Raw genomic sequence first — 27,750 nt, 5'->3', positions numbered from 1 at the left:
ACAGCAAGGTACTGTTGCTACACAAACAAGTTAGAGAAATTAATGTATTAATATTATTCTATGGTTTTATTAAATGATATCTCATATTTTCAATAGAGTGGCCAAAATGAAGCAGAAAGAGTCAGAATGGTACTTTATCAAATGTATTGCATGCAAAATTCTGCTAGCACTCTACAGACAAAGTCTCTTATTTAAGGAGTTTTTCTGCTGTTGTCTTTCTGTTAAGGAGCAGCTGTTTCCCTTTCTCTGGGTGGTAAAACATAAACAAAAGTGACATGAATAAAGCATGAGACCTGTTATGTTTCTCTTGTTTTGTTTATGTCTGACTATCTTTACTGCTGCACATCATCCACCATTCACTGTGCACTAATATCAATACAAGGAAAGGGGGGGAAAGCCTTCCAGAAAAACTTTGTGCATAAAATACAGAGCTGATGATTTGAATTCACAATGCTGGACAGCTGAAGATGGCTCCTTAAAAGCAAACCAGTACTGAAACCAAGGCAAACAAAAGGAGCATCCTAAGGAGAGATTAAGAACAGCTCAGGAAGCAAAAGAGACAGGGCTAGTCTTGCCCGTAAATTCTAGGACAGCTTTTTCCTTTCTTCTTCCAAGGAACAAGTTGAGATCAACACAACAGAGTGGTCTCTGACAAACACAGATTAGTGGCTTCTAACCCATTACAGCACTGGTGTCTAAATAATCCACACAAAGACCAATCTGTTGTGACTGTTGCTATCAACTGTTTCCAACCAACTCACAACAGACACATCTTTCTTCTTCTTGAGGTTAGTTAAGGTTTTTTTTCTTCCTCTCCACTAAATGCATAACAAAAGCAATAGGTCCAGACTCAATTTTCATTTTTCAGTAGAAAGTACTGTTGTATCAAGGCAAGTTATGGCTCACTCACTGGGAGACACCACAGAACAGAACACCCTTCCCTGAGGGTCAAATTTGGCCTTCATAACAAAAAGATGAAACTATAAATTTGTGTGGGATAAGGAAAAGAATCAAAGGGAGATCTTTAGCTTGGAGCCACGTTTACAGCAGTAGAATCACCATATTTGTTTTTTAAATGAATGCTATTGGATGGGACTGTCTCAACTCCAGTCCTGTGAAATAAGAGTTCTTCCAGGCCACTGGCAGTTTCTCCAAATTGCAACAGTAATTACTGGGGAGGGACTGGCTGAATGTTACAGGAAATAGTCCCACTATAATAGACATGAAAACTATAGATCCAGATGTCCTTTTCTAGCAGCAGCACCAGGATCTCTTGCTCCTCCTCACTGTCTCTGCTGAACTCAGCAGCCTGGAGAATTCACCAGCCAGGAAGGGGAGGCAGGAGCTGCTATAAAGACATGCTTACTACTGAAAAATGGTATGAACCAACTACTAACAGTTTTAAACTAAGATTATCAATAAAAAATGAAGACATCTGACTTCAAGCAATGCTAGCATTGTCCTGACTTTATAAATGCCGAGAGCAACTGCAAGCCTTGTCTTAATCCGTGACAGTTTCTGCTGTTTAGTGTTTCAAATCAGCACAAAGTAGACAAGTAAGGCTTGCAATTCCACTCCAACCCCCCAAAGTAATTCTGAATTGCATTCCTTTACCTACACAAAAAAATGGTGTTAGTTCATAAAGCTCTCAAATGTTAAACAATTACCAACTAGAGTACACTTGCACTTGCTTGGCATCAAAGCCTTCCATCTAGAATGACAATTTAATGCAGATTTGGACAATGCTAAGGTAAACACAGGTCTTTATTTTAAATACCACTGCAATAACATTAAGCTAACTGAAATGCAGGTATCAAACTCTGAGTGTGTGACATGAACCACAGGAAGGTTAATCTCACAAAATACCTCAAGTTCTACACATTCTCTTTACAGGCTTTTTCCATTTAGATTTAGTGTCAGTAAATGATGCGTTTTATTTTGCCTCAATTCATTTAATAGAGCAGCTGAGTAAAAACAAGGGTGTCAATAACAAGTAGTAATTTAACTCTCTCACAGTGGTATGCAGAAAACTAAATTATACTCAGTCAATAAAGTCAAAATGGAAATCAATATATTATAAAATTCTTCTATTGCACAGCATTAACAGTTTGTGTTTGTTCCCTTTCAAAGACTGAATGGCTTTGTTCTCCAAGCTTCCCTGAGCACTCAATCCCGACTAGGAAATTGCATTTGCTTAATGCACAAGTAAAATCAACTACCTGTTAATACTGCTAATCACTGTACATAGGTTAGGGAGAGCTTAGGGAAAGAAAGGAAAAAGTAAAGGAAACTGAAGAGACAAAAGTACATTCATAGTATTTTTTTTTTTTAATAAAGACTTAAGAGTTTAAGGCAAAAGCAATTTAACTTTTAACACCCAGTCCTAGAAACTATAAAAAATAAGCTTCAAGAGCTACTTTTTTCCTGTCACAAATGCTAATTTAGTGCAACCAAAAAAAAAAAAAGAAATCTCATAAATTTCAAATTAGTAAGAGGTTTTACATTAAAAATTACTAGCAAATTAATTTAGTTAGAATTAACAGATAATTTTTTTTAAAACAATGTCAGTAAAGACAGCAAGCATGGACATAATCTCCCTGAAAAGCTGGCTTTGCTTGCATGGATTACATTAATTTGTGTTAGGACCCTCCCAAAATAAGTCACTGCAGCAAAACAAAGTTAGAGCTCCTTGGCAGTCCAGCACACTGAAATCAATGAGGTCTTTCTGAGGTAAACCTGGAAACTGCAAACCAGTTACCACCATTTCTTTTTTCACACATTTACAAACTGATGAAAAATTTCAGAGAAAAAACACCTGCAGTTTAGTATCTGTTCAAAGCTGAGCTTCTCTGAAAGCCTGACTAAACACCCCTGAACAGATTGTTGATATCAAAGAAGTTCTCGTACTACAGAAAGCTCAACAGCATCTGTATGGGAAACATCTTTCTCAAAATACATCTCCACCTCTGAGGTTTGGTCTCAGCTTTATCAATACACATCTGTCTTAGCCTGTGTGAACATCTATTGGCAAACATTTATGAGAGACGCCCTTCAAACTCCCTTGAAGTTCACGTTTACTTTTGGCTAACAGCTCTAACCCAAAGACTTTTACAAGTATTTTGAAGAGCATCTGTTTTGAAGTTGCAGAAGCGAGAGGTTCATATATCTCACATGTGTTTGAGCCAGGCAATCAGTAAGGACTTATCTTTACAATCAGATCATCAGCAGAAGAATTCAGTGATGACAGACGAGTTACAAAGCAGCTTTTTCTGCAATTCCTTTACTCAGGAAGCAGGTCTGAGATTATGGAACTATACGATTATTTGAGGTTAATTTCTCAGAGAATGTCCTCATAACAAGTGGTTTCTGTAAGAGCAGTCCGAGGAAAAGCCTCTCTAGAAGTGCCATGCTGCTGTCCTGATGGGGACAGGCTGATACACGCATTGTGTACCGCGGAGAATCCGCCCCGTGACAGCCCCGGGGTGCTGCTCAGAGCCGGACTGCTGCCAGCCCCAGCACGGAAAAACCCTGCCATCAAATTCCACAGAGGAGCCTCTGCCGTGCGTTCAGTACAGGATTCGGCAATGCTGAGGGAAGAAGTTTCAGAAGGAGGGGAATGACACCTTTAAAAAGTTACAATAACTGTGAATTTTCTTCTGATGTAGATTTTTTTTTCTTATGTAATAATAAAGGTAAAAGATCCTAAAGATTCCATTTTTGGGTTAGGCTGGGCTTTTTCTAAAGCACAAAAGCAAACTAAACCCCCCACAATACCTTTAACACCTTATCATAATAAGCACAGCAGTGTTTACATGAATTTTCACTAGTCCTGATGACACTTGCACAGCAAAGCAGCCAGACAAGCAACGAGCCATCACACTTTCTCATTTACCAAGATTATCAGAGATGCCACCAAGAATTTTGGGGGTGGGAGGGGATTTGCCAGAGCTATGAACAGAGTAATGATCTATTAAGCTTTAGAACTTACTCTGATAACCCATAAAATTAAATCAACTTGAAATATTAGGTTTTATAGTCTTTATGGATTTCTAGATATGTTTATGTAACTAACACCTTCAAACTCTAAGCAAGCATACAGAGAATTGCACCTCTGCAAAATGAAATATTCCTGGTAGTCTGTTTTTCTACTCCACTGGAATAAGATTGACCAAAAGCAAGACCCTCTACTTGTTCCTCTCATTTGCTATGCAGACACTAAACTCAAATAAAACAAATAAATGGAATAATGACTGAGTTCAAACACAACTGTAGCCACTCGCAGACTGATATTTTCTGTGATATATAACTGTGTCACAAAGAGTCCTCCCCACAAATTTCAAAACCAAGTTTTCAAACAATCAAAATGTAAACAACAAATAATTCTATTTGACCTTCATTATTTAGGTCTCTGTGCCAGGTCTAATCAGTTCTCATGAGCACATTCTACTTCTTCAAACCAGACTGTAGAAATACATTTTTCAAACTAAAAGGAACACAAGCATTGTTTTGATGCTACAGCCTGAAGCCCTTTATCTGAGTTTTATCAAAGTATATTCTATCACTGATCAAAGCAGCAATGACAACTTAATGTTCTCTAAAGTTACATACTGCTGCATAAACTTCCCACTTTTGTCTCGTGGCCCCTGGCTCAGCATGACATTGGGGGGACATTCAGAGGTCAGGAGACTCTTTCCAAAGCCCTCGGTTCTGAAGTGGCAGCTCTATCCATGGCAGGAGTGGGGACAGGAATTCCATCAGGGCTCTGTTCCCATGTACCCTAAAAACTTCAGGTTGTCATTCCTTCTGCCAGATGTTTGAATGACAAGCTGTGTATTACTGTATCAACTACCTGTCTGTCCAGCAGCATTTCCACATCACCCTATTACTCATTTTATTGTCATCTCAAGACCATTTCTCACTCTAGTATTAAAATCAATATTTAATCTTAAATTTCTTTCAGTTTATTGCTTAGCATATACCATACAACTAGCTTTTAAAAGCAAAGTCTGGAAGTTACTTTGACATGCAAGTCTTTCCCTTTAAAAAAAATTCTGTATTTTAACAATTCACTGAGAAATCTCAAATTGAGTTTACTAGAAAAATATTATGCAATTTTATGTTTAATGAACTATGTTGAAATGAGTTGTGCTTAACACTCCTTATTTAATAAAGAGGCACAAGAACATGCAACATAACTACCACGTTTCTCCAGTCATATTAAGACCTCCAACATCTTCAGAGAGTTTTAAGCTTCAGATGAATGGTTGTCAGGATTACTTAAAGCACTCTCAACATCTTCAAAATTCCTGCCTACCCCCACAAACAAGAGGAAAACCCCTGGAGGGAGGAGGCTTACAGTCACTTGAGAAATCAAGGACTGCTGCGCAGAAGAACGAGCCAGGATTTGAGAGGCAGCACCAAATCTCTGAACAATAGAGAATCCAGTTAAATCTGCTCCCATCCTCTCAGGAATGTGAGAATCATCCAAGTACCCCCATTAGAAGCAGCTCCAACTCCTTTATCTCCTATCTGAGAGCCCTCGAGGGGAACAGCTACGGGGAAAGCCCATGGCCCAGAGCTCAGCAACAGACATGTCCCTGCAAGGATTCTGATTTTCAGGAGCACTGCTCAGCCAGAAGCTCAACAGGCTTGGGAGCACCACCGGCAATAATTAGTTTGGCTCTTCCTGCTCCATCCTGGTTTCACCTACACCTCAGCAGGTTTCTTAGAAGCTGCTCTTCAAAGGAAGGAAGGAACAGGGAGGGACTGGAGGGGATAATTCTGTGAGTTTGGTGCATGGAAACCTTTCACTGGGATTTCACGTGGAACAGAAGGGAACAAATGGCAGCATTGGCCCACTCTCAGAATCCAGATTCAAAATGAAAAACATGAAAACATTGGAATTGAGAATAAAATCAGAATAGAAAATAAAAAAAAATTGGGCAACAAGAAGTCACAGGCAGCCTCACACAGACACAGAGTTACCCTCTGCAATCAGGTTTGTTCAACAATCTATTAATGAAGTCATTAGTGATCAGAACTCGGGTGGTGACATTCTGAGATGTCTCTGTCCAGACAGGCAATGCCACCATAACTGTCACTACAATCTGGCAGCCAGGAAGAATTGCCACATAAAAAGGGAACATTTACAGGTCAGTCTCTGCCCAGATCATACAAAGGAATTCCAACAAAACAAGGATGTCTGAGACGCTGATGTACAGCACCCAGCTCCCAGACATTCCTGGATCTATTAATGAACTCAGTAATTACATCAGCATACTGCTCGTGTTTAAATACAGTCAAAACTCAATCAGGCACAGATTTTTTTCAAGTTAAAGCATCACCAAAGCTAGAGGCCAGAAAAAAGCGTGATTGAGCCAAAATCATAATGCAAGAAAGAAGAAAAAAATCAAGATCAATGAAATTATGTTACAATTTTGAGTGACCTTTAAGTATTATAAAACTAGTATTAGAAAACTCCAAACACTTGGTCATTACCTTGTGCTACAATAGGATTTTAGGCTTCCAGTTATTGATGTGAAGCCTCAATGCCAGATCCAGTTTGTGCCTGATCTTTTTTCTGATATTGAATGACCATAGAAGTTAAAATCTGTTTAATAAAATTGCAGATACTTGAAAATATAATGCACTGAACCATATCATAATTTTATTTTTTTAACTAAGCCCATGCTCACTAAACGAGCCTAATTTCTAAATACTTTTCCAGTGATTGCACTAAATTAGAATAGCAAATTTTACGATGGAATTTTCTAGTCCAATAAGCCTGGTACACAAAGCAATATTTGAATCCTTAATTTAAATGTTACAATGAGAGACGCTGATGGCTTCCTCCAACTGGTTCCCATTAGTTTTCAGATTACTGAATTACAACACATACATACTCAGCACATGCATTTCTGAGGACCTGCTGTGCATCACCAGAATGAGGAATACCAGGAATACCGCAGGCCATTGTTGAAAGAGATACTTTTGTTGGATTTTGTGCTTCTTAACGTCATTTCTGTTACAGTTACGGGAAATATTTCAGTTCCAGTGCACCCAATAGGAGCCCATCTGGAAGAAGTGTTGGAACAAAAGCCTATATTGGAATAACATTTTTAACCATAAAATATAGGTCTGGAATTTTTCTGACTATGTTTATACTATTTTTGTTACCAGCATCCAGTGACACTATGAACCTTCCGTGGTACACTGAAAAATGTTGTATGACAGTAACAAAGAGGCTTTTAAAAGCCCCTCAACAGGGGGGAAGTGGGAAAAAAAAATAACACTAAGAAGGGGCAAGTAGACAAAGAGAGAACAGTGAGCAGCTCTATGCACAGATGACTCATTCTGACATTCTATACAGGTGAGGGTATACAGGAAAAACTTCAGTTAACAAAATTTTCCAGGAATTTAGTGGAATTCTTTTATTCTCTGTCTTCACTTCCCTCCCCATAAATTTCAAGCACTCAGAAGTACTAGTAGTCCTCCTGAGATTTTAACCTAAACCAAATGTTTGAGCGAGGCAGACTGTTATAAAATCTCAAGCAACCAACATCCTTTAATTAAATAGGTACCACTGTGTTTGGAGGTGCATGGAAGTTAATCCACCAGCTGTACAGAACACTGCCCTGTGCTTTGCTCACCTCCAGGCAGTCTCAAAGTCCAGCCCCAATGATTTCCCATCCACGTTGCCATTTTGTTCCGGGCTCCTCCCTGCTGTAATTTCACAGGGGAAATTTTTCTTTGAAAAAAAATTCAGTCCTTACAGGCTGCCTGGATAGGGCTGTATTGGAGTTTATACAAAACCAAAACATTGAAAATATTTTCCTCCTAGAAATCTAAGGAATTACTTAAGAGATACTATCAGGTATTTTTACTGTGCTTCTGGATTAATACAGCACAATCACCAAAGCCTTACTAATCCTGATGTGAAAAACACAACACAGTAACAGGCAAGCGTGGGTAAATTTTGCATTGATTTAGGAAAAAAAAAAAGCAATAATTAGCTGTTGTGGAACCTAAGAGGTAATGTAAAGCTTAGTACTCTGACCCTTGGTTTTATACAGCAAACTGAAGCTAGAATTGAATTATTAAACAGAGCATATATTTTACAGCTCTGTGCAAAGAAAACCTTGTTTTTAATAATTAGGCATCAACTCCTTCACAGAAAACAACATATTATTATAATAATTACCATATTTTTATTTAGGAGGCCATGCTCCTTTAAATAGTCACATACTTTCAGAGTGCAAAGCTCATGTAACCTAATCTGTGTTTTCCTCAAATCCCCACAAGTCCATTTACTTAAAAACACCACGCTCCTGGATGGGTGCCTGGCGTACCAAACCTGTCCCGTCGTGCATATTTTTATCCATGTTACTAAATTAGGAAAGCAGAGTGGACTAAGGTTATGCCAACTTGGAAAAAAGAACAGGGTCTGCATCAGTTTGTGCCTTTGCTTTTAAATTCACAACCATTATTTAAAAAATTTGAACTTTATTATCTATCAAAGCAATCTGCCCTAACCAGAGACAGTAATAAATCAGAAGGAAAATCTGGGAAGAGCAGGTAAGAAACCAAATTTATTCCCCTGATTCTGATGTCTCTAAATCAAAATGTGGAACAGAAGTTCAAAAAAATGAGTTAGGACCACATATTTTCATGCCAGGGTCTAGAGTAAGAATAGAATTACTGGCACGCTGTACCCATCAGTGGAAATCTACTGTGAAAAGAAGGGAGGGAAGAAGTTGTGTTTATGTTGCTTTAATTAAGATTTACTGAAATCCCTTATATTGAGCTCTATTCACAATTCTAAGCTGGCTATTCAAGACATCTTTACAAGTTAAATATCGGTATGAATAGTAAATACAGATATTGTACTTTACAGCAACATTAAAAAAGTGAGAGAAATGAATATGCAGTTTTCATATCTGGAAGTTTCTCCTGCCCCCAATTAGTAAAGCAAATTCCAAAGCAAAGCAGACCTTGCAATAATCACTCCAAGGGACATTCCAGGGGTTACTGTATAAATAGACAAAGCAGCAATCAACAATTACAATTTGATTTTTAATTTTAGTAACAATTGAACCCTCCTTGTCATTACACTGAAGTTCCTATGCAAGAGAAAATTGTCTAGTATTTATCTATAAAAGTTATGTATTTCAAAATTCATCTTCCTGAACTCTTCCAGCCGTCTGGAAGCACAAGGTGGTTCAGTTACAAAAATTCACTGATCTTACCGCTATTAATTTCCTATTAACTTAGAGGGTTATTCATTATGGAGAGATAATTATTAATTTCCTAATAATGGGTGGGAAGACTCAATCCTCCCTAACATTAAATATGATCAGTCTCAAAAAGGTGTGGTCTTAACAAATGGAATGGGAACACCCAAGTTCTATTTCTGGCTAACACTGACTCCTGCTGTGGCCTGGAGCAAATCACTTCTGTTAAAAACACTTTTTTTCCACTCTGTAAAATGAGGATAACACTCTCTTATCAGCTTCACAGGATCTTTCTCAAATGCTTTGAAGATAAAGTTTTATAAGCCTACAAATGTATTTTAATGAGTCTTAAACTGATTATATTTCTAAAACAATTTGCCTTAAAAAGGAAAAGGATTTGAACAGAACTGAAAGGAAGGGTCTCTGTGCTGTTAACCTCCCCTAACACTGCTGCAGTTTGCACTTTAAATACACCAAAGGCACACAAATTCATTTTCCTTCAGTCTGCCTAAAGGAACCAAAATGGCAACAAGTGGATGCAAGCTGCAGGAGCTTCCTAAGACAAGCCAGAAGTGTGGATCTGCAATGGAAGCCACACTCTCCCTCTGCTGGGGCAGGAACCTGCCCTGGACTCTGGCACAGACCTGCACCCCTCCAGCAACAGCTGCTCCATCACCTGCACTTCCCTTTAACATTCCAACAAACACCAATCCCACTTTTGACAACAAATTTGCCATTATTTGGCCATGCTTTATTTTTTTGCTTGGTCAATGCACTCAGCTCTTGGTTTTGAAAGTTTCTGAACAACAAACACAAAGGGAACCATGGTCTAGCCCATGTGAAGACAACTGCTGATTTTTTTCCCTCTTCTTAAAGGGAATTTTGCCAAAAGATGGGCTGGGATCATAAACCATACCCTCTTCTTTAATTACTTAGCTTTTGCTCTTGACTTGGCAAAACATTAAGCTTTTCATTTCAGTAAATCTATAATTAACTCCAGCATGTGCTGAGTAAACATAACCTCACTTTTAATTAAATCTTAGAACAAGATGCTACAAAACTTGCTGTTTCTAAAGAGAAGTACCTCTCAAGCAATGGGCAAAAAAAAAATCTTATCCTTGTCAAGTAAGAAACTTAAATCCAAAATGGAGTACAACACACCCTCTTTTAAGTCATCTGTTCCCCACACATGCATTCCAGCTAGAAGACCAAAATGTAAACCTGAAGAACCACCACTGCACATCAAAAGATTCCAAGGCTGAAGTCAAACCAAATCTAAATGGTAACAGCAAACAGAGAACCTTGACTTTGGGACTCCTCAGGAATCATTTTTATAATACATCTCACTGGATTTATTTTTTTTTCAAATGACATAGTAACTCTTACACAAAGAGAAATATTATTTCTCAAGAATGAAAGGAGCTATCACATGCATTATAATAGTCAGAAATAAAGGGGAACTTTTCAGGTAGTCATTTGTGAGTGAGAAGATTAAGAAAATTTCCTTCTGACAGTACATGCATATAGAATTGACTCTACAATTCCAAATCAAAATGAAATATAAATTCACTGAATAAAAGGAGAAATCTCTGAAAAAATCAAGTTCAGCTACTGTGAAAACACAATGTCACATCTAAGTCAAGCACATACATGAACTAATGTAATAATATGAAATAACCATCTTTTGTTTATGCTGACTTTTTCCAGTAACATCTTTGGTGTCACACATTTCCAAATGGCCCTCAAGAACTTAACATTATTTAAGTGCCACATTTAAGTAGTAGAAAACTTCACAAAACTTACTTCATGTTCAAGAACTGCATTTACCAGAGCCAAATAAATGAACCAAGAAACTGTTAAAGACAGCAGCTACAAGATTTACAATTTGAAGAACAAAAAAATGTTGTGCATTTAAATGAAAACAAGTCCTCAAGAGAACTTTAGAACATTAAATCTCGTTTCACTTATCTGCAACTCTTTAATCAGCCTGTCTCTGAAAGGCAGAACCTCTCAGGGATTCTGATTACCCCAGAATGCAGATACTGATGACTCTGCATTAGGCAGAAGCTGGTCTGCTTATTAATCTTATCTAAAGTATATTCAAAATGTGACATTAAGAGAATTTCACAAAGCATTTTCTTTCAGCCATTTGCCATTATATTTCAGTTTCAACACGCTTGTTCTGGACAAATTTTTTCCTTTAATTTTCATCAAGCTCAGCTGAGTCACCTCTGAGCATTCTCACAACAGCTGGAGGATGTGATGGGAGCCCCCCTCAGCAATGGCAAATCAAACACAGAGCCTTGAGGCCAAAGCTCAAGATCTGATCCAAGGGTGGCAGGGATTTGGGAGTGTTTGCTGAGCACAAAGGAAGGAAGGAGTGTCAGTCACACTCCCAGAGTGCCACAGCACAGAAGGTGCTTCCCCATCTCCACGGGACACTATTGCCATGTTCCACCTAATGCCCATTTTCCTCCTCACCTGTCCTGTATTGCCTGATTTCTTCAGGAAGCTAAAGCTTATGTCTCCACACTGGCTGATGTATTTTTATCATTCTCCCCCATCTCCTCCCTTAGAATAATTTTTTAAAATTCACTGAACAATCATGACCAAACCTGAGAAAAGCAGAGTGGTTGTCATTAAATTCTCCCATGTTTTATTAAAACAAGTACTTGGGAGATTAAAACCTGGCCCATCTCAGTTAAGATAAACTGCAGCACAGGCTCAACCTCTATCAGAGCCTGAAGAATCTCTACAATCAGACTAGAGGCTTAAATCTAAATCTTAAATGCACACTACTTCAATTAGTTTAAAATTTGATTTCTATAAGGCAAATCTTAAATACCAAAAAGGAACATTAGGAGCACAATTGTGGAATAAAACCATTAAAAATGCATAATGAATCAACATATGCTATTAATTGCATTGTTTCTTCCAGCTCTTAATCACAATTAAAGAAGACACAACAAAGAATCATTCTTAAGAATTAAAATGCAATAGAACAGTGGGGGTGTTCAGACACATAATAGCAAACATTTACCCTCCAACTGTTCTGCAGCTGCAAGGAAGATATTTTTTAGCAATTGATTTAGGATATTACCCAGAATATCTCCCTAGATATCCATGGAACTTAAAAAAAACGGAGGGTACTTTTAACACCAGAAACTGGGAATGGAAAGCCAAGAGAAATGGCAGGGCAACCATAAATGACTGTCATCTAAACGCAAAAGCTCTTTTTTAATGCAGATCTTTAAATTCTGCACAAGCTGCATGGGTAGAAGCTAAGTTATGTCTTAAATGGTTCCTTATTATAAATTAAGAGTCATTTAGAGCTGTCTTTCCCTAGCAGTGCAGAGAGCAGTGAAAACACAGCAAAATAATGCACTGCAGTAAAATCACATCCCATCCTAGTTCAGCTGAACTTTACCAGCTTTCCCAACAGAATGCTAGCTGACACTATAATGAAGATTCATGCTACCAGTATAATTAAGGATGAAACAATTCATCAAAATTTATTATTTTGCTCTCCTTTCTCAATTGTTGAACATCAGTGTTATTTTGAAAGCCTAAGATTTTTTTTAATGAAGTCTTTGAAGTCTTCACAATTTAACAGAGAACATCTAAGAAAACATGCCTGGAAGCTCTCTTTGGGAATTGCTCTGTTTAGGAAACAGTCAGTGCAATAGATTAACTGTCCAGTGGGCAAATGATGCAGTGTGAGTAAAAGGCTAATCCTGCTTGGGCTGGTAACACTTTGTGTGACATCCAGTCCCACTGACAGTGACAGGATTGGTACCAGCAGCAGCAATGGCACAAGGGACACACCACAAACACAGACCACACACCACTGCACTCTCCAATGCACAAGGCAACACCAGCACTATTCCTAAGCATGCAAACTTTTCATGCACACACTCAGGGACAATGCTCAGGACCAAATTTTCTATAAACTTCAGGAGAAATGTAATGCAGCAAGTCTCAGCTGATACCAGTTCCTAATCAAATGTGGTAGACTCCAAATCAACTCTTCAGTAATGTAAATTATCCTTTTGAAAGTCTTTTTTGGAACCTTTTAAAGTTAATGTGTGAAGTTTTGCAGAAAATGTGTCATTTTCTCTTTGAACAAGTCTTTCTTTCATGGTACAGCACCATAAGGTAAATTATCTTTGAGGAACATAAAGCACACTCAAGTCACTCCTTTCTTTTGAATGTAGGACATCTGAAAATTGATGGAAATTTTATTGGCCCTGGGTCATAATGTTTAACAGGTTTATCTAATTTCATTCCAGAGCATTTACATAGTCATATACATTTTTTTTCTTTCTAATCATAACCATCCTTTGACTTTTTTTAAGCAGTCTAGAAAAGTGCAGGGAAAGGACAGCGAGTTTTCTGCACCCAAAACTTCAAGGAGCATTTGCAGTACATTTCTTGAGAATAAACAATGTGAACTTAAAACATATGAAGGTCACATTGAGAAATTAGTTAAAATAGAGCCAAGAGCTAATCCTGTTAGATTAACTTAGGCAAGTTTCTTGAAATTGCAGCCTTAAATTTTTATCATCTCTGCAGATAAGAAAATGCAAATACACCAGAGAAAAATTAACAACTAAAATTAAAAGAGTATTTGAAAATCACCATCATCTTATCTGAACAGATATAAGGTTGATAGAAGAATAATAATACTGTATCTGCTTATCAAAGTATTTAGAAGAAAAAAAAATTCAAAATCTGCCTATGGCCAACTTTTTCTGACTTGGTGTCACATTTACTTTGAATAAATTTTGCTTTTTTATAATAACCTAGCAAGACAAACATTTGTTATCTACTGTCACAATGAGATACAACTGCCATAGGCAAAGCTACTAGACATGTGCCTTTTTAGAAAATACGAGATTGGGGCTATTGGGTGAAAAGAAAGGAAGGAAGGACTGGAATCCTTTCTATTGTGGAAAATTGGAAGAAACATCATTTTATTGTAATGACAGTTGTCATTGGCATTTTGTGTCATCTCAAAGAAGTTCAATATTTTCTTGATATGATGGCAAAGGCTGTTAAATAAATGCATTTTTCCCACTTCAGCAGCATTTTTCAGGACTGTGCAGCACACAGAGCACAGCTTTTCTCTAACTACAGAGCACCCTGGGAGCAATACAAACAGCAACCCTTGCAAGTGCAGGGTGTAGCACTCAGGAAAGCAAGAGCAGATCACTTGGCAAGTGAGGCTGCAAGGCTGTGGCAGTGCTGTGGCCCCCTGCACTCACCTGCAGGTAAATATTTCAGCTGGTTGTTTGCCAGGCGCAGGTGCCGCAGGGACCTCAGGCGGCCGATCTCGGGACACACAATCTCCAGGGCATTGTCACTCAGGTCCAGAGACTGCAGCTTAACCAGGGAGCCAATGGCTTGTGAGAGAACACATTAAAACGTGAATGTGACCCAAGAGGAACATGCAGATCTTCACAGGACTGTGAGAGGAGGACAAGGCACAGTAGCCAACAGCTGTGTCTGAGCACATCTCGAGGTGTTAAAGGCAGTCTCACAAGTCAGTGACATCAATTGTGGAAATGCTGCTCTAGCTAACAAACAGCTCTGCTGGCAGTGAGACAGGGTAACAAACACAGGGATGTACAGAATACTCCCATCTCCTCATTCTCCTCAGGCAATTCTGCTCTGAAACCACTTTCTCCATTCTCTTCGACTCTATCCAATTTATATTCAGAAAGAGCATAAATTGAACACGAATTCCTCAAGTTGAGAGCGTAACTGCAATTAAGACAAGGAAAATGAACTAGTACAAGTTCTTGCTCCTCTGGGTTTCAAATCTGTCATGATCTAAACTAGCAGAGTATTTAGTGTGGTAACTGCCTGAAAGCAGCAGACACTCTGGATTTTTAGTTTCTGCAGATGAATGTCATTTAGCCTTTTCACTTTCTGCAATTAGAACTGGAGCAAACAGCATTTAGGTGCATTTGAGAATTCATTAAAAGAATTTAACATAGAATAAACAACGACATTATCAACTAAAAGCTCACTGGTATATTTCATATGAAAATCTTTAATGTTTTATGGGAAAATAAAGGAAAAATAGGCCTCTTCAAAGAAGAAAAATGAATATTTTATGATTCCTGCCACTTATGGTGAGCTGGTAGATTACTTACCTTCAGGTACAACAACTATGTTATTTGAATGAAGGTACCTGGGGGGAGGAGAAAAAGCAGAGGACACCACCTGTTACCCTCAAGGACTTCTGCTACATAATCAGTTTGCAAAATATCCAGTTTCAGACTGAAAGAACACCCTCAAAGCCATTCCTCCCTATAACCACAAAAGCTGTGGAAACTGTATAAACTGGCAATGGACAGGTACTTAAGTTTCACTTGGATTATTAAACGATTAGCATAAAAATAAAAGAAAATGACATACAATTATGCAAAACAAATAATTCACAGTTACAGTAATAATGGGCTTTAGTTTTTCAAGTCATATGGAGGAAAACAAAAAGGGAGAAGACTAAGCAGAGAGAATAACCAGAATAAATCATATTTGATAACCAGGTTATTTGACACTAAATGCTGGCCACAGAAAGAAAAAAAGCCCACACCCACACAAGTTATACAAACATTTTCCCCTGCACATAAACTCTCACACCTTCAGTGAAGAAATAAGCATATGAAAGTGGGTTTTTCAAACTTGAAGTGCATTTTTCAAAAGAAAAACCCAATCTTACACTTAGTTATTTATGCAGCTACAGAGGGTGGCCAGATCTCTCACTAAGAATGTTCAGCACCCTCTGATGGAGCACTTCCAGTACTTCTGGTAACATAAACACTGATCTTAGATTTTACACATTTCAGATTTCAATCATCATTGCTGCAAAAGAACAATTGGATCTTGCAGAAAATAACAGTAACAAAGTTTTACAATACTGATATCCAACTATACAGGAATACTGAGTACTCAGTGTTCAATAGCTGAGGCACACTTGGAATTATTTTCATGGCATGTTTTTTCCTACTGTATTCCAAGAGCATTCCCTAAAGTAGGAGCCCCTCTTTTCAGGGGAGACAGAACAAAAGAAAAGAAATATGAATATTTCAACTGCAAGGGGCACCTGAACCTTCTCTTTCTCCTTAAAAATTGTAGTTTGCTAAAAAATTAACAAACATAAGAATAGCATACATGTTTGTAGAAACATAGGATGAGAATTCTCCTACCCATTTCAGCTGCAGCTCCTGAAAATATTTGTGAACTACTTTATTTAAGCTAAAGAAAAAAACCTGTATTGTGAGGAGCTACACTTGTAGCCCAGCATCAGGGGCAAGATACACAAAGAAAAACACACAAGTGAAATAACTAAGGATGTAACTTTTAGGAGAATAATTTAATAATTTAAATTCGTCTCTCAAAATTGAAAGCTACTGTAACAAAATATCCTTTAAGTACATCCTTATTTTGTGGTCTTATCCCCAACAACAGAACACCTCTTATTGTCTCATCAAAATCTGACTTGTCCTATTAGAGCTACACAAACCACAGGCCCAGAGCAGCTCTCTCTAGACCACCAGACTGTGTGGGACAATGGTGGTACAACTGAACTTGCTGAACACCAAATAATTAGGCTTGACTCCTATAAATCAGTGTTTGTAAGAAATTATTTTAAGCTGTAATTTCAACAGTTTTCCTAAAAGTAATACCAAATAACACAGAGGTTTCCTGATGCCCAGTGGCAAATAGTAATATCGAATTAAAAATATTTATTTTACTGCTTCAGAGGACAAACACTCTCAAGACAGAGGCATGATGAGAGGAGTTGCTCTGGAGTGAGTCAGAGATTGCAGTGACCTACAAACCATCTGAGTTCCACTGGGGCACAGGCACCAGGTGGGGTTCAAGGGCCACAGGAGGGTGACAAGATGGGACAGCTGAGGGCATTGACTCCACAGACTCCCGTGTGGAGCTGGCCATTGAATAAACACAGTCAGTGCTCCATCAGTTACTCATGTGAAACTGAGACAAAGGGCTTCAAAGGGGACAAGAGGATCTCCCTTTTAACCCCCACTGCCAATCCTACCTCAGAAGGGAAGCACAACTTTGTAAGAAGAAAAGGGGAAGGAAGAAAACATCGTCTCAGGGGCTTCATTAAATTAATTGTCAAAATAATCCAGTTCATGGGACATCCATTTTTTGGACAAGACTGGATAAACTGCTCTGCCTACAGCAATCATCATTCCATAGTTACTACCCCTACATGCTCATCCCTGCTCCTATTTGACAATCTGTGACTTGGTTCCAAAAACTGATTACTCCAATCAGCAAGACTGAGCTCATAAAACCCCTGGGAGCTGGGGTGGGAATGAGCACTAGGGATGGGCTGGAGGCTGTAACCTGTTACTCTGGCTCTGTCACAACCCTCTGACCACTGCACTGGGAGGTTCCAGGGGTTTATCAGTGTGACAAGTCTACACAGAATTTATGGGGTAAGGTTTTCTTTCCCTTAGCAGTATAGACACTGGTATATAAAGGTTCTTCTCATACAATAAACAAGAAATTTTAAAAAAATTAAATTGGACTGAATATGCCTTCTTCAGAAAAAAAGCCCAACAACAAACAAATTAAAACACAACAACAAAAATTTACCCTTTCTTGCCCTCTAGAAAAGCCCTCCACACTTAAGAGATAAATTATGTGCAAGTAATACATTCTAGATTATTTTAAGATGAGACAGATAAGCATAATAAAAATATATTAGAACTCCTACACAAACTCACAATTCCACGAGGTTTGGAAGCTTCTGTGCAAGGTTTTCTGGCTGAAAGAGAGTTAGAGATTTTTTTAGGTTTCGAAACAAAAACCAGACACACAAACACTGTGTACCCAAGTCATTTTAATCACCATACTACAAAATATCAGCAGGAAAAATGGCAACAAGGGATGTCTGTACAATACCCTGGTTCTGTGCCCCCAAGTATCCATCAGGGCAATCTCAGATGTATCCTGGGTGAGCAATTCACTACTGAACAGAACTACAGTCTGGAAGTGACATTATCATGCCCTCAGCAAAATGGGAGTCAGAGTTCTGAGACTGAAAAGATGGATTACCTCATCTCCTTTTGAAAATATATTCAAATAAATGAGTTAGTTGAAGGGAAGAGATTGCTAAGAAGTTGCAGCCTTACTTTACAGACTTAAAGCAGAACACAACTTAAAGAACTACACAAGATGTCTAACCAGAATGTATTTTATAATGCTGCTAAACTGGGAAATGACCTACAATCTTTGTGTAGCTTAATCAATTACCACCAAGCCAGAACTGCTGAATCCATCAAACTAGATTTTCATATTTACATATTAACATGCATATCATTTCCTAACTGCCAACTGATCCCCTAGCTGTAATTCTCTTCCTTGGTGGCATTTATAACCACGAACACATATCACAAAATTGGCTTCACAAGTTTCAGATGTCGTGTTGGAAACTGTACTCAGAATTATTCGAAGTTAAGACAGTTATTGCTTAAGAAACCTGCTTTAACACAGATTTGTTTTACTGAAAAAAAGGGGTTACAATACTGACATATGCAGAAATGACAGCATTTTAAAAGCAGCTTGATCACATAATTAAATTCCTGTTAAAACTGGAAATCTTCATGCGAATAAACACGATGAGTGACACCTTAAATAGCTATATTATCTAAAGCATATAACTTAGTGTCCATAACGTGATGATGGAGGAATATGCTGAGCGGAAGAAGGTGCTGTTCTGGCGCAGCAGCCGTGCCCAGGCTGGCTCTGAGTCCAAAGCGCAGATTGCTCCGCTCGGCTCTGCTGGGGCAGGGGCAGCGCTGCGGTGACGTCACACGCGGCGGGCGCGCTCCCCGGTCCGGGGCTGCCCCCTGGTGGCGACTCGGCCACAGCGCAGCCACGGCCGGACCCGCTCACAATTCCCCAACAGCCGAGCAAAATCCGCTCCAGCACAAAAGAATTCCAAAAAACCCCAATTTCACTGCCACCCTACAGCCGTTATTACCATAAAGATGTTAATCTGAACCACAGACTGTTGTCACTGTTTCACCTGCTGCTCTGTCATCACGTATTCTGAGGTAGTAAATTAAGAACAATTATTCTTGATCTTGCTTCCGACAGAGCTAACAAGGCAAACACCAATTTCCATTTAATAGATGCGGAAATTAGGTACTGGAAGGTTCGTGTTATCAGAGATTAACTGACAAGTGGCAAGATGTGATGCTGGGATACAGGTGTGCTGTATGGCTCCTTGATCCATTCATTATGTCACAGCACTCCATCACTTCCATCTTGCCAATGAGGACAAAAATGAAATTATTCTTAGCCAAGGTAAATTCTGTCAGCATAACTATCCCAGACATTTCATAGGAATCATCTGTCAAGGACAGGAGTCATTTGAGAAGAGTAAAGAAGAAAAGCTGATTTAGTCATTTATTTTCAGAATTCTGAAGGAATGGACCAGTGGGACAAAAGTACCACCTAATTTTAGAGAAATATGGTGCAGGTTCCATTTTGATGGTTCCAATACTGTTTATGCAATTTAAAGTGTTTGTTGATGAGCTATTGCATTAGAGAAATATTAGGAAGACAAATCTTCCTTCAGTAATTTAATTTTTTCAATGATTTCCACTCCCCCCACTGCCAAAATTGAGAGCACTGCTTGTCCTCTCAGAAGTGGACATTGAAAAACCTCATTATGAAATTCTGCTTTGTAAAAATATCTACTATTTGTTTCTCCCAGTTTCTCCTGTTATTTCCTCTCCATCAGTCTCTCAACCTTTTCTCTCAGGGCATGCTCTCTAAAGGTCCCTCGCTGCTGCTCTCCAGGTCCTCTCCAATTCATCCAGGCTGTTCATGAGGATGAAATTCTCTGCTCCAGCTTTAACAGTATCCAATAATTACTTCCTTCTGCTTTTAATGGAGATTGTGAAACTTTCCACGTTCCAAAAAGACATCTGCCTTTTTTTGTAACATGCTGCTGACTTGATCTATTTTGGTCCACTACAACTTCCAACATCTCTTCTGTGGAACAGATGCTCAGTGAATGACACCCAAATTTGTTTGCCTTGTTCCAACAATAGTGCTGAGCACTTGAATGAGATCCCAACAAAGCACATTATGAGCAAGTTATCCTGATTGCTGTGAATCTAATCATGCTCTGCTTCATGCTGCTTGAAAGCAATTTTGCCTAAGTATGACCTACATTTTAACTTTTGTTTCAGTTTCTTTATCCAGTTTTAACACTTACATACAAAACCCTCTTTACTGGTTCATCTTTTGAGCAGTGCAAAGTCTGTGAACCTTACTGCACTAAATCATCACTGAATTTCACTAAGTGTCAAGGCAGAGCTGTTTACAGTCTTTGGCTAATTTTATAGCAGTTTTGATTTGTAACCATGAATCCTATTCTCCTGTTAAATTATTACACATTATTAAATTACTGCCCAAAACCAGAGTGCTAAAATAATTCTCTGCAGTACACGTCAACTGAAGTGACTCATTCAAGATGAAGAAAAGGCAAAAAATCTTCAGAATCCTGGCAGCTTTTAGCCCTTAAAGTGGAATACTGGACTTGTTCTAGGAAACTCTGAAAAGTGCACAATTTTGGATAATTTTAAGTAGTCATGCCCTACAGCTCCTCTACCATTCTACTATGATACCTCTCACACCATGGAAGAGCCCACCAAGAAAACCAACCACTTAATCCAAACCAATCAAGCAACAACAAATGAAAACTTGGGAGATTTGAGCCTGTTGACAGTGGCAAGTTCTGCCTCTATGCTATAGTCTTAGCAGCTCAGAACATCTCACAGTTATTTAACTGCCCCACACTGAACTTTGAGGTCACAACATCCACACACAACCAAACAAGAAGAAATCCCAAAAGAAAATCCCACATTAACTGTGACATCAGCTGACATGTAGCTGTGTTCTCCTACCAGCAGCCCATAGATTCAAGTTTTTACTGGCACCTGAACAGCAGGTTTGGAATTAGACCCTGGGATTGACATTGCCTTTGAAATTTTTGAAATTAGGCACACACCAAGGGAAAAGTCATTCAGCCTAATGAAGAAATGTAGAAGACTGCATAGCATCACCTAACAGGAGAAATGGACCACTTATGAGAGTAAAATATACAGGTTTAAAAAAAAAAACAGAACAAGCCTGACAAGAAAAGCCCCAGAAGGTCCTGACAGCTTGAAAAGGGCAACCATAAAATGTAATGAACTTCCATTTATTATTCTCTACATTAACTATGCAAGTTCAAACGCTCTTATCTTACAGCTGATGACATCATTCAGGGGCAGAGTATCTATAATATAATCTCTTTTTTTTCCTGTTTCAAAACTTAGACTTCCTAAATACACAGACAGTAAACATTGCAATAAAGAGACTGTCGTACCAATGTGGTCAGGGAATTTCTTTTCATGTAAAGTCTCTCCAAGTACTGCAGCCCCTCATCTTTCAGTAACTCCAGAGGGAAGTGATGGAGATTTCGGTAATTTAAGAACAAGTTCTTGTGCCTTTCCAGCTTTGCCTCAGAGATTGTTTTACACAGTTCTGATGCCATGACTGAGCACCACATCTACTGCATCGCATCTTCTGAGAGCAGACCCATTTCTAGGAGACAAAAAGAGGGAAAAAGCCCGGTATTACCAAGGTGTACCATGCCTTCATTTGCAGGAAGAGTTCCTGATTACAGATTACCTGATAAACTTATTCCAGTTAATATACCAAGCCCCCAGAACATCCACACCACAAGCTATGTTAGAAGTAAGTCTCTGACTATTTTCTGGATCAAGCATTATAGGACCTAAAATAACAAAATCTTTGGGTGTATTTAATGCTTTTAGTTTCATCCATGTTTGTTGGACCTTTGAGATTATTTTGTCAAAACTGCCACAAGAATCAAAAAGAAGCAACTTCTGTTAACCATTATTGATGTCCCACATCCATCCTGTCACATGTGCTAAAAAAAGAACATACAGATAAGAAAAAGACACAATTAATAGAGGATTTTGGTCTCAGATGACTAAAAAACACCATTATCTTTTAAGGCAGTAAGACAAAAGGCAATGAAGTTTGAAGTGCTTTCCCATATAAAACCAGTGGCATAATTTACCAATTGGAAGAGATAATTGGGAGAGATAGCCAGTAAAGCTATTAAAAAATAATACACCAATGTATGAGAAGTCTGAAACTTGTAGTGAGAAAATTTATAAAGGGTTAGATAAGACAGCAGATTTTCAGCTTACTCTACTAAAAATAAAAGCAGAAAGAACAAAGTCAAGCTTTAACTGACAATTTCAAAACAAGAAAACAAAAGCAGGAAGACAAATTAAAAATTAACTCGTATCTGAAACCTGACTTTATTCAACTTGTTTTCCACATATAACCAAAATTCAAGTCATTATTATGCTGTCTAGATTTCGACAACAACAGCATTGCTGCATCTTTTCAACTATCTTATAAAAAACATAATAAACCCAGAGTATTCATTAATTTAAAGTTACTATTTTGCTACAGACTTGTGTATATAAATTAATTCCTATTAATGAAAGGCAAGGACTCAGAGCTGCTTCCCACCAATGACATTTTGTTTTGGTTCAATCCTTTACTGAAAGAGAGGTTTCTAATCACAACAGATAGTGGAAGTGAAGGTCCTGAATCATAAATCCCATCTGATGATGGGCATGGTACACAAAATTCCAACTGAACACTGACAGCCCAACCATACAGGTAAATCAAACTACTTCATTAGTTTGAGTAGTTCCCCTGATTTGCAGGTAACAGCTCTTAGCAGTGATCTGTGTCCTTCTGCAGCAGGACTCATTTGTGGGGTTTTTAAGAGGTTTTTAACCATTGCCTTCACGAGCTGTTTTAGGGAACAGGGCACACACAGCTGGCCCTTGGCACTCTCACATTAAAGCTCTCTTCATCCAGAAGATCAAGGAGATGAAGCCATTACAATTCTCAACTCTAGTTTTGTGATCAGCATTAAAATAGTTCCTGGAAAAGCATTAAAATTTTTAATGGACATAATCTGAATATTTATTATTAATAATCTGAATATTTATTATTAATCTCTACAATCTAAGACAAGGTAACGGACATCTTATCTTTCTCTGATTTTTTTTTTAATCGGAAGCTGTGATGTGACGAAACACAAGCACAAATATCCAACAGCCTTCCAATTTGTCCAGAGATGGTTTTCAGATGCACTCCAGGGCTTCTCTTCACAGAGTTGTGACTCCATATGAGAACTGCCCATTTAGCAGGGCACACACAGACACGCAGACAAGCAACGCCACAGATGCAAAGTCCAGTCACAATCTACTTTGGCTCTTACTTCAAAGGAACCTCCTCCTACTTCCTTCCACCACCAGCCAAACTTTTCCTCTCTCAATTATCTTTGTCCAAGGATGAGGCGCAGCCTCCCCAAAGAGGAACAGGCACAACCATGGTCTTTGAGGGGAGTGAAAAAGGATGAGCATGAGAGCACCCAGTGACCATGGCCCTGTGAGGGGCCGGGTCCTCCAGGAAAGGCGAGGAGGGAGGGGAAGGGGGCACTGGGGAGAGGGGATGAATGGGGGGAAAGAAGGGGGAGAGAGTGGCACCGGACAAGGGGGACATGGGGAAGAGAAGGAGAAACGGGGAGACATGAGAGACACGGGGGATCGGGCCCGGCCATAGCGCGCACCCCCTCACGGAGAGGCACCATGCCCGCGCGGTCCGGCCGGCAGACAGCAGGGGCAGAGCACCGGAGACAACCTCCCACCGTCAGGACCCGATCGCCCTGGCCCTGTGCCCGTCCCCCCCTCGGCCCGGCCGGGTCATTGCCACTCACCGGGGCAGCCGCAGCGGGAGCGGCGCCGCCGCCGGCCCAGGGACCCGGGGGCGGGACGGGCCGGGCCGCGCGAGACCGCGACCGCCGCGCGGCTCTCGCGAGACACCGCCCCGCCCCGCCGCGGGCAGCAGCCAATCACAGGGCCCCATCTCTCCCGCCTCCCTCTGCCAGCCAATGGGAGCGCGCCGCCCCTCAGCGCCACGCCCGCCCCTCAGCGCCACGCCCGCCCCTCAGCGCCACGCCTGTCCCTCGCTGTGGGCTGAGGGGTCGCGGGAGATCTCGGTGTCCCGGTACCTGCCGGTGTTCAGGTGTTCCCGGTGTTCCCAGTGTCCCGGTCCCTGCCGGTGTTCCCGATGTTCCCGGTGTTCTCGGTGTCCCGGTACCTCCCGATGCGGCTTCATGAGCGAATATGTGGGCTCCACTTGCCTCCCCGCCTGTTCACACAGCTCCCGGTGCTAACAAGTCATCCGTGCTTAATCGCTGACAAAGCAGAGCATCATTTGCTGACAAAACTTTTGGTCAGAGACCACCTTCTACCTCTGGTGCAGCTGCCGCTGCCTTTTTTTTTCTGTGTTAAAAGCAGAATGGAGACGCTCAGGGGGTCCTGCCTGCACCCAAACCTGCCCATCACGACTATTTTTACCCATGATAGTTACCCTGTGGAAATGTTTTGATTCTATGTGTATTCACACACACTGGGATGACACATAAAGGCTGTTTGTGTCTTGTCACTTCTCTGCTGACAGCAAATTCCCTCATCCTCAGGGTATTTAACATCACCGGGTATAAAAAAAGTTGCTTTTTGCTGAAGATCACCTCTATAGCTGGCTAAAATAAGAATCTCAGCTGCAGAAATCCTCTTTCTAGTTTCCACAGACTAATTAACATAAACTGTTTCTAACAAGATTCACGCAGCTGGTCTGCAGGGTTACGGAGATGAACACCTTGCAGAAGATATTTCTTCCATATATTCACATAACTTTCACTGGGAATAAATCAACATGCAGAAAAGCTTAAGATCTTTTCCCTTGCAGACTCATTTCTCTCTTTTTCAGTTCTAAATAAAGAAGAGCAGCTCTTAATGGCTCATTTGTCATTTTCTTGCACATGAAAGGCAATCATTGATAGTGACAACTGCACTTGCTCCATCTTTGCAATCACAGTCTTTTTGGAGTAGTTTTTTTTTCAGAAAAAAATAGATTGGGTTTTGTTGAAATAATTTACCCTTCAAAATCCACCATCCTCCATATTTATCATATCATTCTGTACACATGATTTCTTACTGTGGTTGATAGCACTTGTCTGTTTTTTTCTGCTGATGTGACAAAGTGGCCTGTAGACCACCATGGTTTTAAAAAACAGCAAATAGATCGCACTTCTTAATGTCACTTTGGTCTCGCACTATAAATATCCAAGAAATTAAAAGTTAAGCTTATTTCAGATCGAAGTAGAAGCTGAATATGAAGACTTTTAGTGACACATTCCTCAGAGAGAATTATTGAGTCATTGATCAGGACAGAAACTGTTTCTGTCTTCTTCTACTGAAATAGAAAAGGAAAGATGAAGCTTTTTTCCTGGGAGACCTGCTCTTAACAGAGCCAGGATATTTAATGTGTTTATTTACGCCTATGTTTTAATGGTTTGGAGTTTTTTGTTTGGAGATTTTTTGAGAAACAGGTAGGAGATGACTGCACTGATATTGTTGAGAGCAAATTTTGTCTGTTCTTTTCTGCTCACACCAGCACACGTCACTTTTTCTTGTGTCTTTCCCCCTGAAAAGTCACTCAGGATTCTCTCTGTTGTTTTGTGTAGCCTGAATCATCACACCCATTCATTCTCTGATTTTCCCTCTGAACCAATGCCATGGTGATCTCTGACGAGTGCTGCTCTCAGATCTGAAAGCTGATCCTGAAGCTCCGATCCTGCACAGCACAGGTGTCCAGTCTTGCTTGTGTAGTCACAAGGCTAAAAATGATGAGCAGGGCAGGGATACTGGAATCTGATCTCCTGGTGAGGAGAGCATTTGCCTCATGATTGCCAAGTCATTCTCATCTAACGTCAGACTAGGGCGATCTCTCTGCTAAGTAAATTTCACTGGTTTTTTACCATAATTTAATTCTTCTTTTGTGCTTCTGAGAGCACAGAGAGCTTGACTTTTCCACCTTGCTAAATAGGATAGCTGATCTTATCTGTGCCTACATAAAGAAACTAATAAAACCTGCTTGGAAATTCCAGTTTAAAGTAGATCCATTCAAGTAGTTTGCAGTTGTTGGTGACTTGAAGATCCACCATTATCCAGTGATTTAGTGAACAAATCGTGTAGCTGGAGCAAATGGGCACAGCCTCACTGGTGATCCCTTGTGGGTGTCAAAATCACACAAATAAGATGGTGTGAATAAAAAGAGATTATGCTATACCAGATTTATTACATAAGGTAACTAATTGAGACTGACAACTTTGGGGAGATGCAATTGGAAATACTTTGCATAGTAAAACTTTATGCAAGCATTTTCTGTGGTTTTGCCAAGTGAAACATGAAGAAATTATTTTTATTGAGGTTTTTATGACAAGTTTCCTAGCTCTCAATGTCACAGACTTACAAGATCCAAAGTATCTCAGTGAACTTCTGAATTTGAGTTCTGAACAGTGTGAGGTTCTGCCTCCCTAATAATCCTGCATGAGTTTTTTCCACCCAGTGCTGTGGATACCACTTACATTGAATCATGTGCATTAAATTAGACTTTGTAAATTTGGAATATGATAAAAATACCCACTTTGCAATTAAAGGTCAGTTTTTAGCAACAGGAAAATTCAGTGTGATTGATGCACGACAGCAAGAGAATGTTTCTCCTTTAAGGTCAGGTAATTACCAAGTATTTTTATTCTCTGCTCTTCAGTGTGTCAAGTAGCAGTACAAAATAGGCTTTCTTGGACATCACCATGTTCTGAGAATTATGATGAGGCAAAAATCTGCCAGTAAACACTGAGCTCATGCAGCTGTGCTTGGTGCAGAGAGGTCCTGTGGGCTGGAGGAATCTTCTAGGCACACATCAATCCAGTGACCAACAGATGGAAATGCAGCTTTAGGTTCTGGTGTGTAAAAGTGTTAGCACAAGTATGTGAAGCAGTAGTGACCCAGTGGACTGGTGCATCTGCCAGGTCTCACAGACAGTGAACATCTTTTCCATGCTCAGACTGGAGAAGAATGTGCTTAGCACATGCTTGGGACATTTGGAGTGGTCTGGGAAAATGGCAGAGCTCTCCTTTACATGGCAGGGTTCCAGCTCAGGGGCTGAATGGTTTGTACTGTCCTAATGTTCTGTTTATCTCTAGAAAATCAACATTGTCTGGAATTTTGAAAGCTCTTAAAATGAACATTGCCTGGAATTTTGAAAGCTCTTATACAGTTGAATATGCAATTTCATTTTTCTGCTCTTACAGACACTGAGGAGTGGTTTTGTCTCCCTCATCTGAGGACTAATAATTTCCATTTCTCTTCAAATAAGAGCCAAGGGCCTCTTGTTCTGCAAAGACTTGAAGAAGCAAAGATAACATTTCCAGTTTACATCCTTTCTTGTAGAATTTCAAATATTAATTCTTCTTACCCTTATTTTCACTTTACACTGCCTTACATTAAGATGTTTTCAG

The 27,750-nt window shown here is 39.5% G+C and overlaps 1 protein-coding gene across 4 annotated transcripts in view; it reads right to left on the bottom strand.

The window, feature by feature from the left end:
* Nucleotides 1-24,163, bottom strand: part of LRRC28 (leucine rich repeat containing 28) — a 51,158-nt gene extending 26,995 nt beyond the window's left edge. The window contains exons 1-5 of one of the 4 annotated variants that reach the window (XM_033070690.1): nt 24,103-24,163; nt 21,658-21,875; nt 17,999-18,039; nt 15,389-15,426; nt 14,495-14,632 (exon numbers count right to left, since the gene is read on the bottom strand). In XM_033070690.1, coding sequence (XP_032926581.1) covers nt 14,495-14,632; nt 15,389-15,426; nt 17,999-18,039; nt 21,658-21,840 — 400 coding nt within the window. In that variant the 5' untranslated portion in view covers nt 21,841-21,875; nt 24,103-24,163. Of the gene's footprint in view, nt 1-14,494; nt 14,633-15,388; nt 15,427-17,998; nt 18,040-21,657; nt 21,876-23,604; nt 23,705-24,102 lie in introns of those variants that run through there. The other 3 variants (XM_033070692.2, XM_033070693.1, XM_033070695.1) reach the window with 3 other exon arrangements.
* Between the last annotated feature and the right edge of the window lie 3,587 nt (nt 24,164-27,750).

This window comes from Catharus ustulatus, chromosome 12 (genome assembly GCF_009819885.2).
Source record: "Catharus ustulatus isolate bCatUst1 chromosome 12, bCatUst1.pri.v2, whole genome shotgun sequence".
Classification (NCBI taxonomy): domain Eukaryota; kingdom Metazoa; phylum Chordata; class Aves; order Passeriformes; family Turdidae; genus Catharus; species Catharus ustulatus.
The sequence above is the reverse complement of the archived record's forward strand: the minus strand, read 5'-3'. Positions and strand labels throughout refer to the sequence as shown.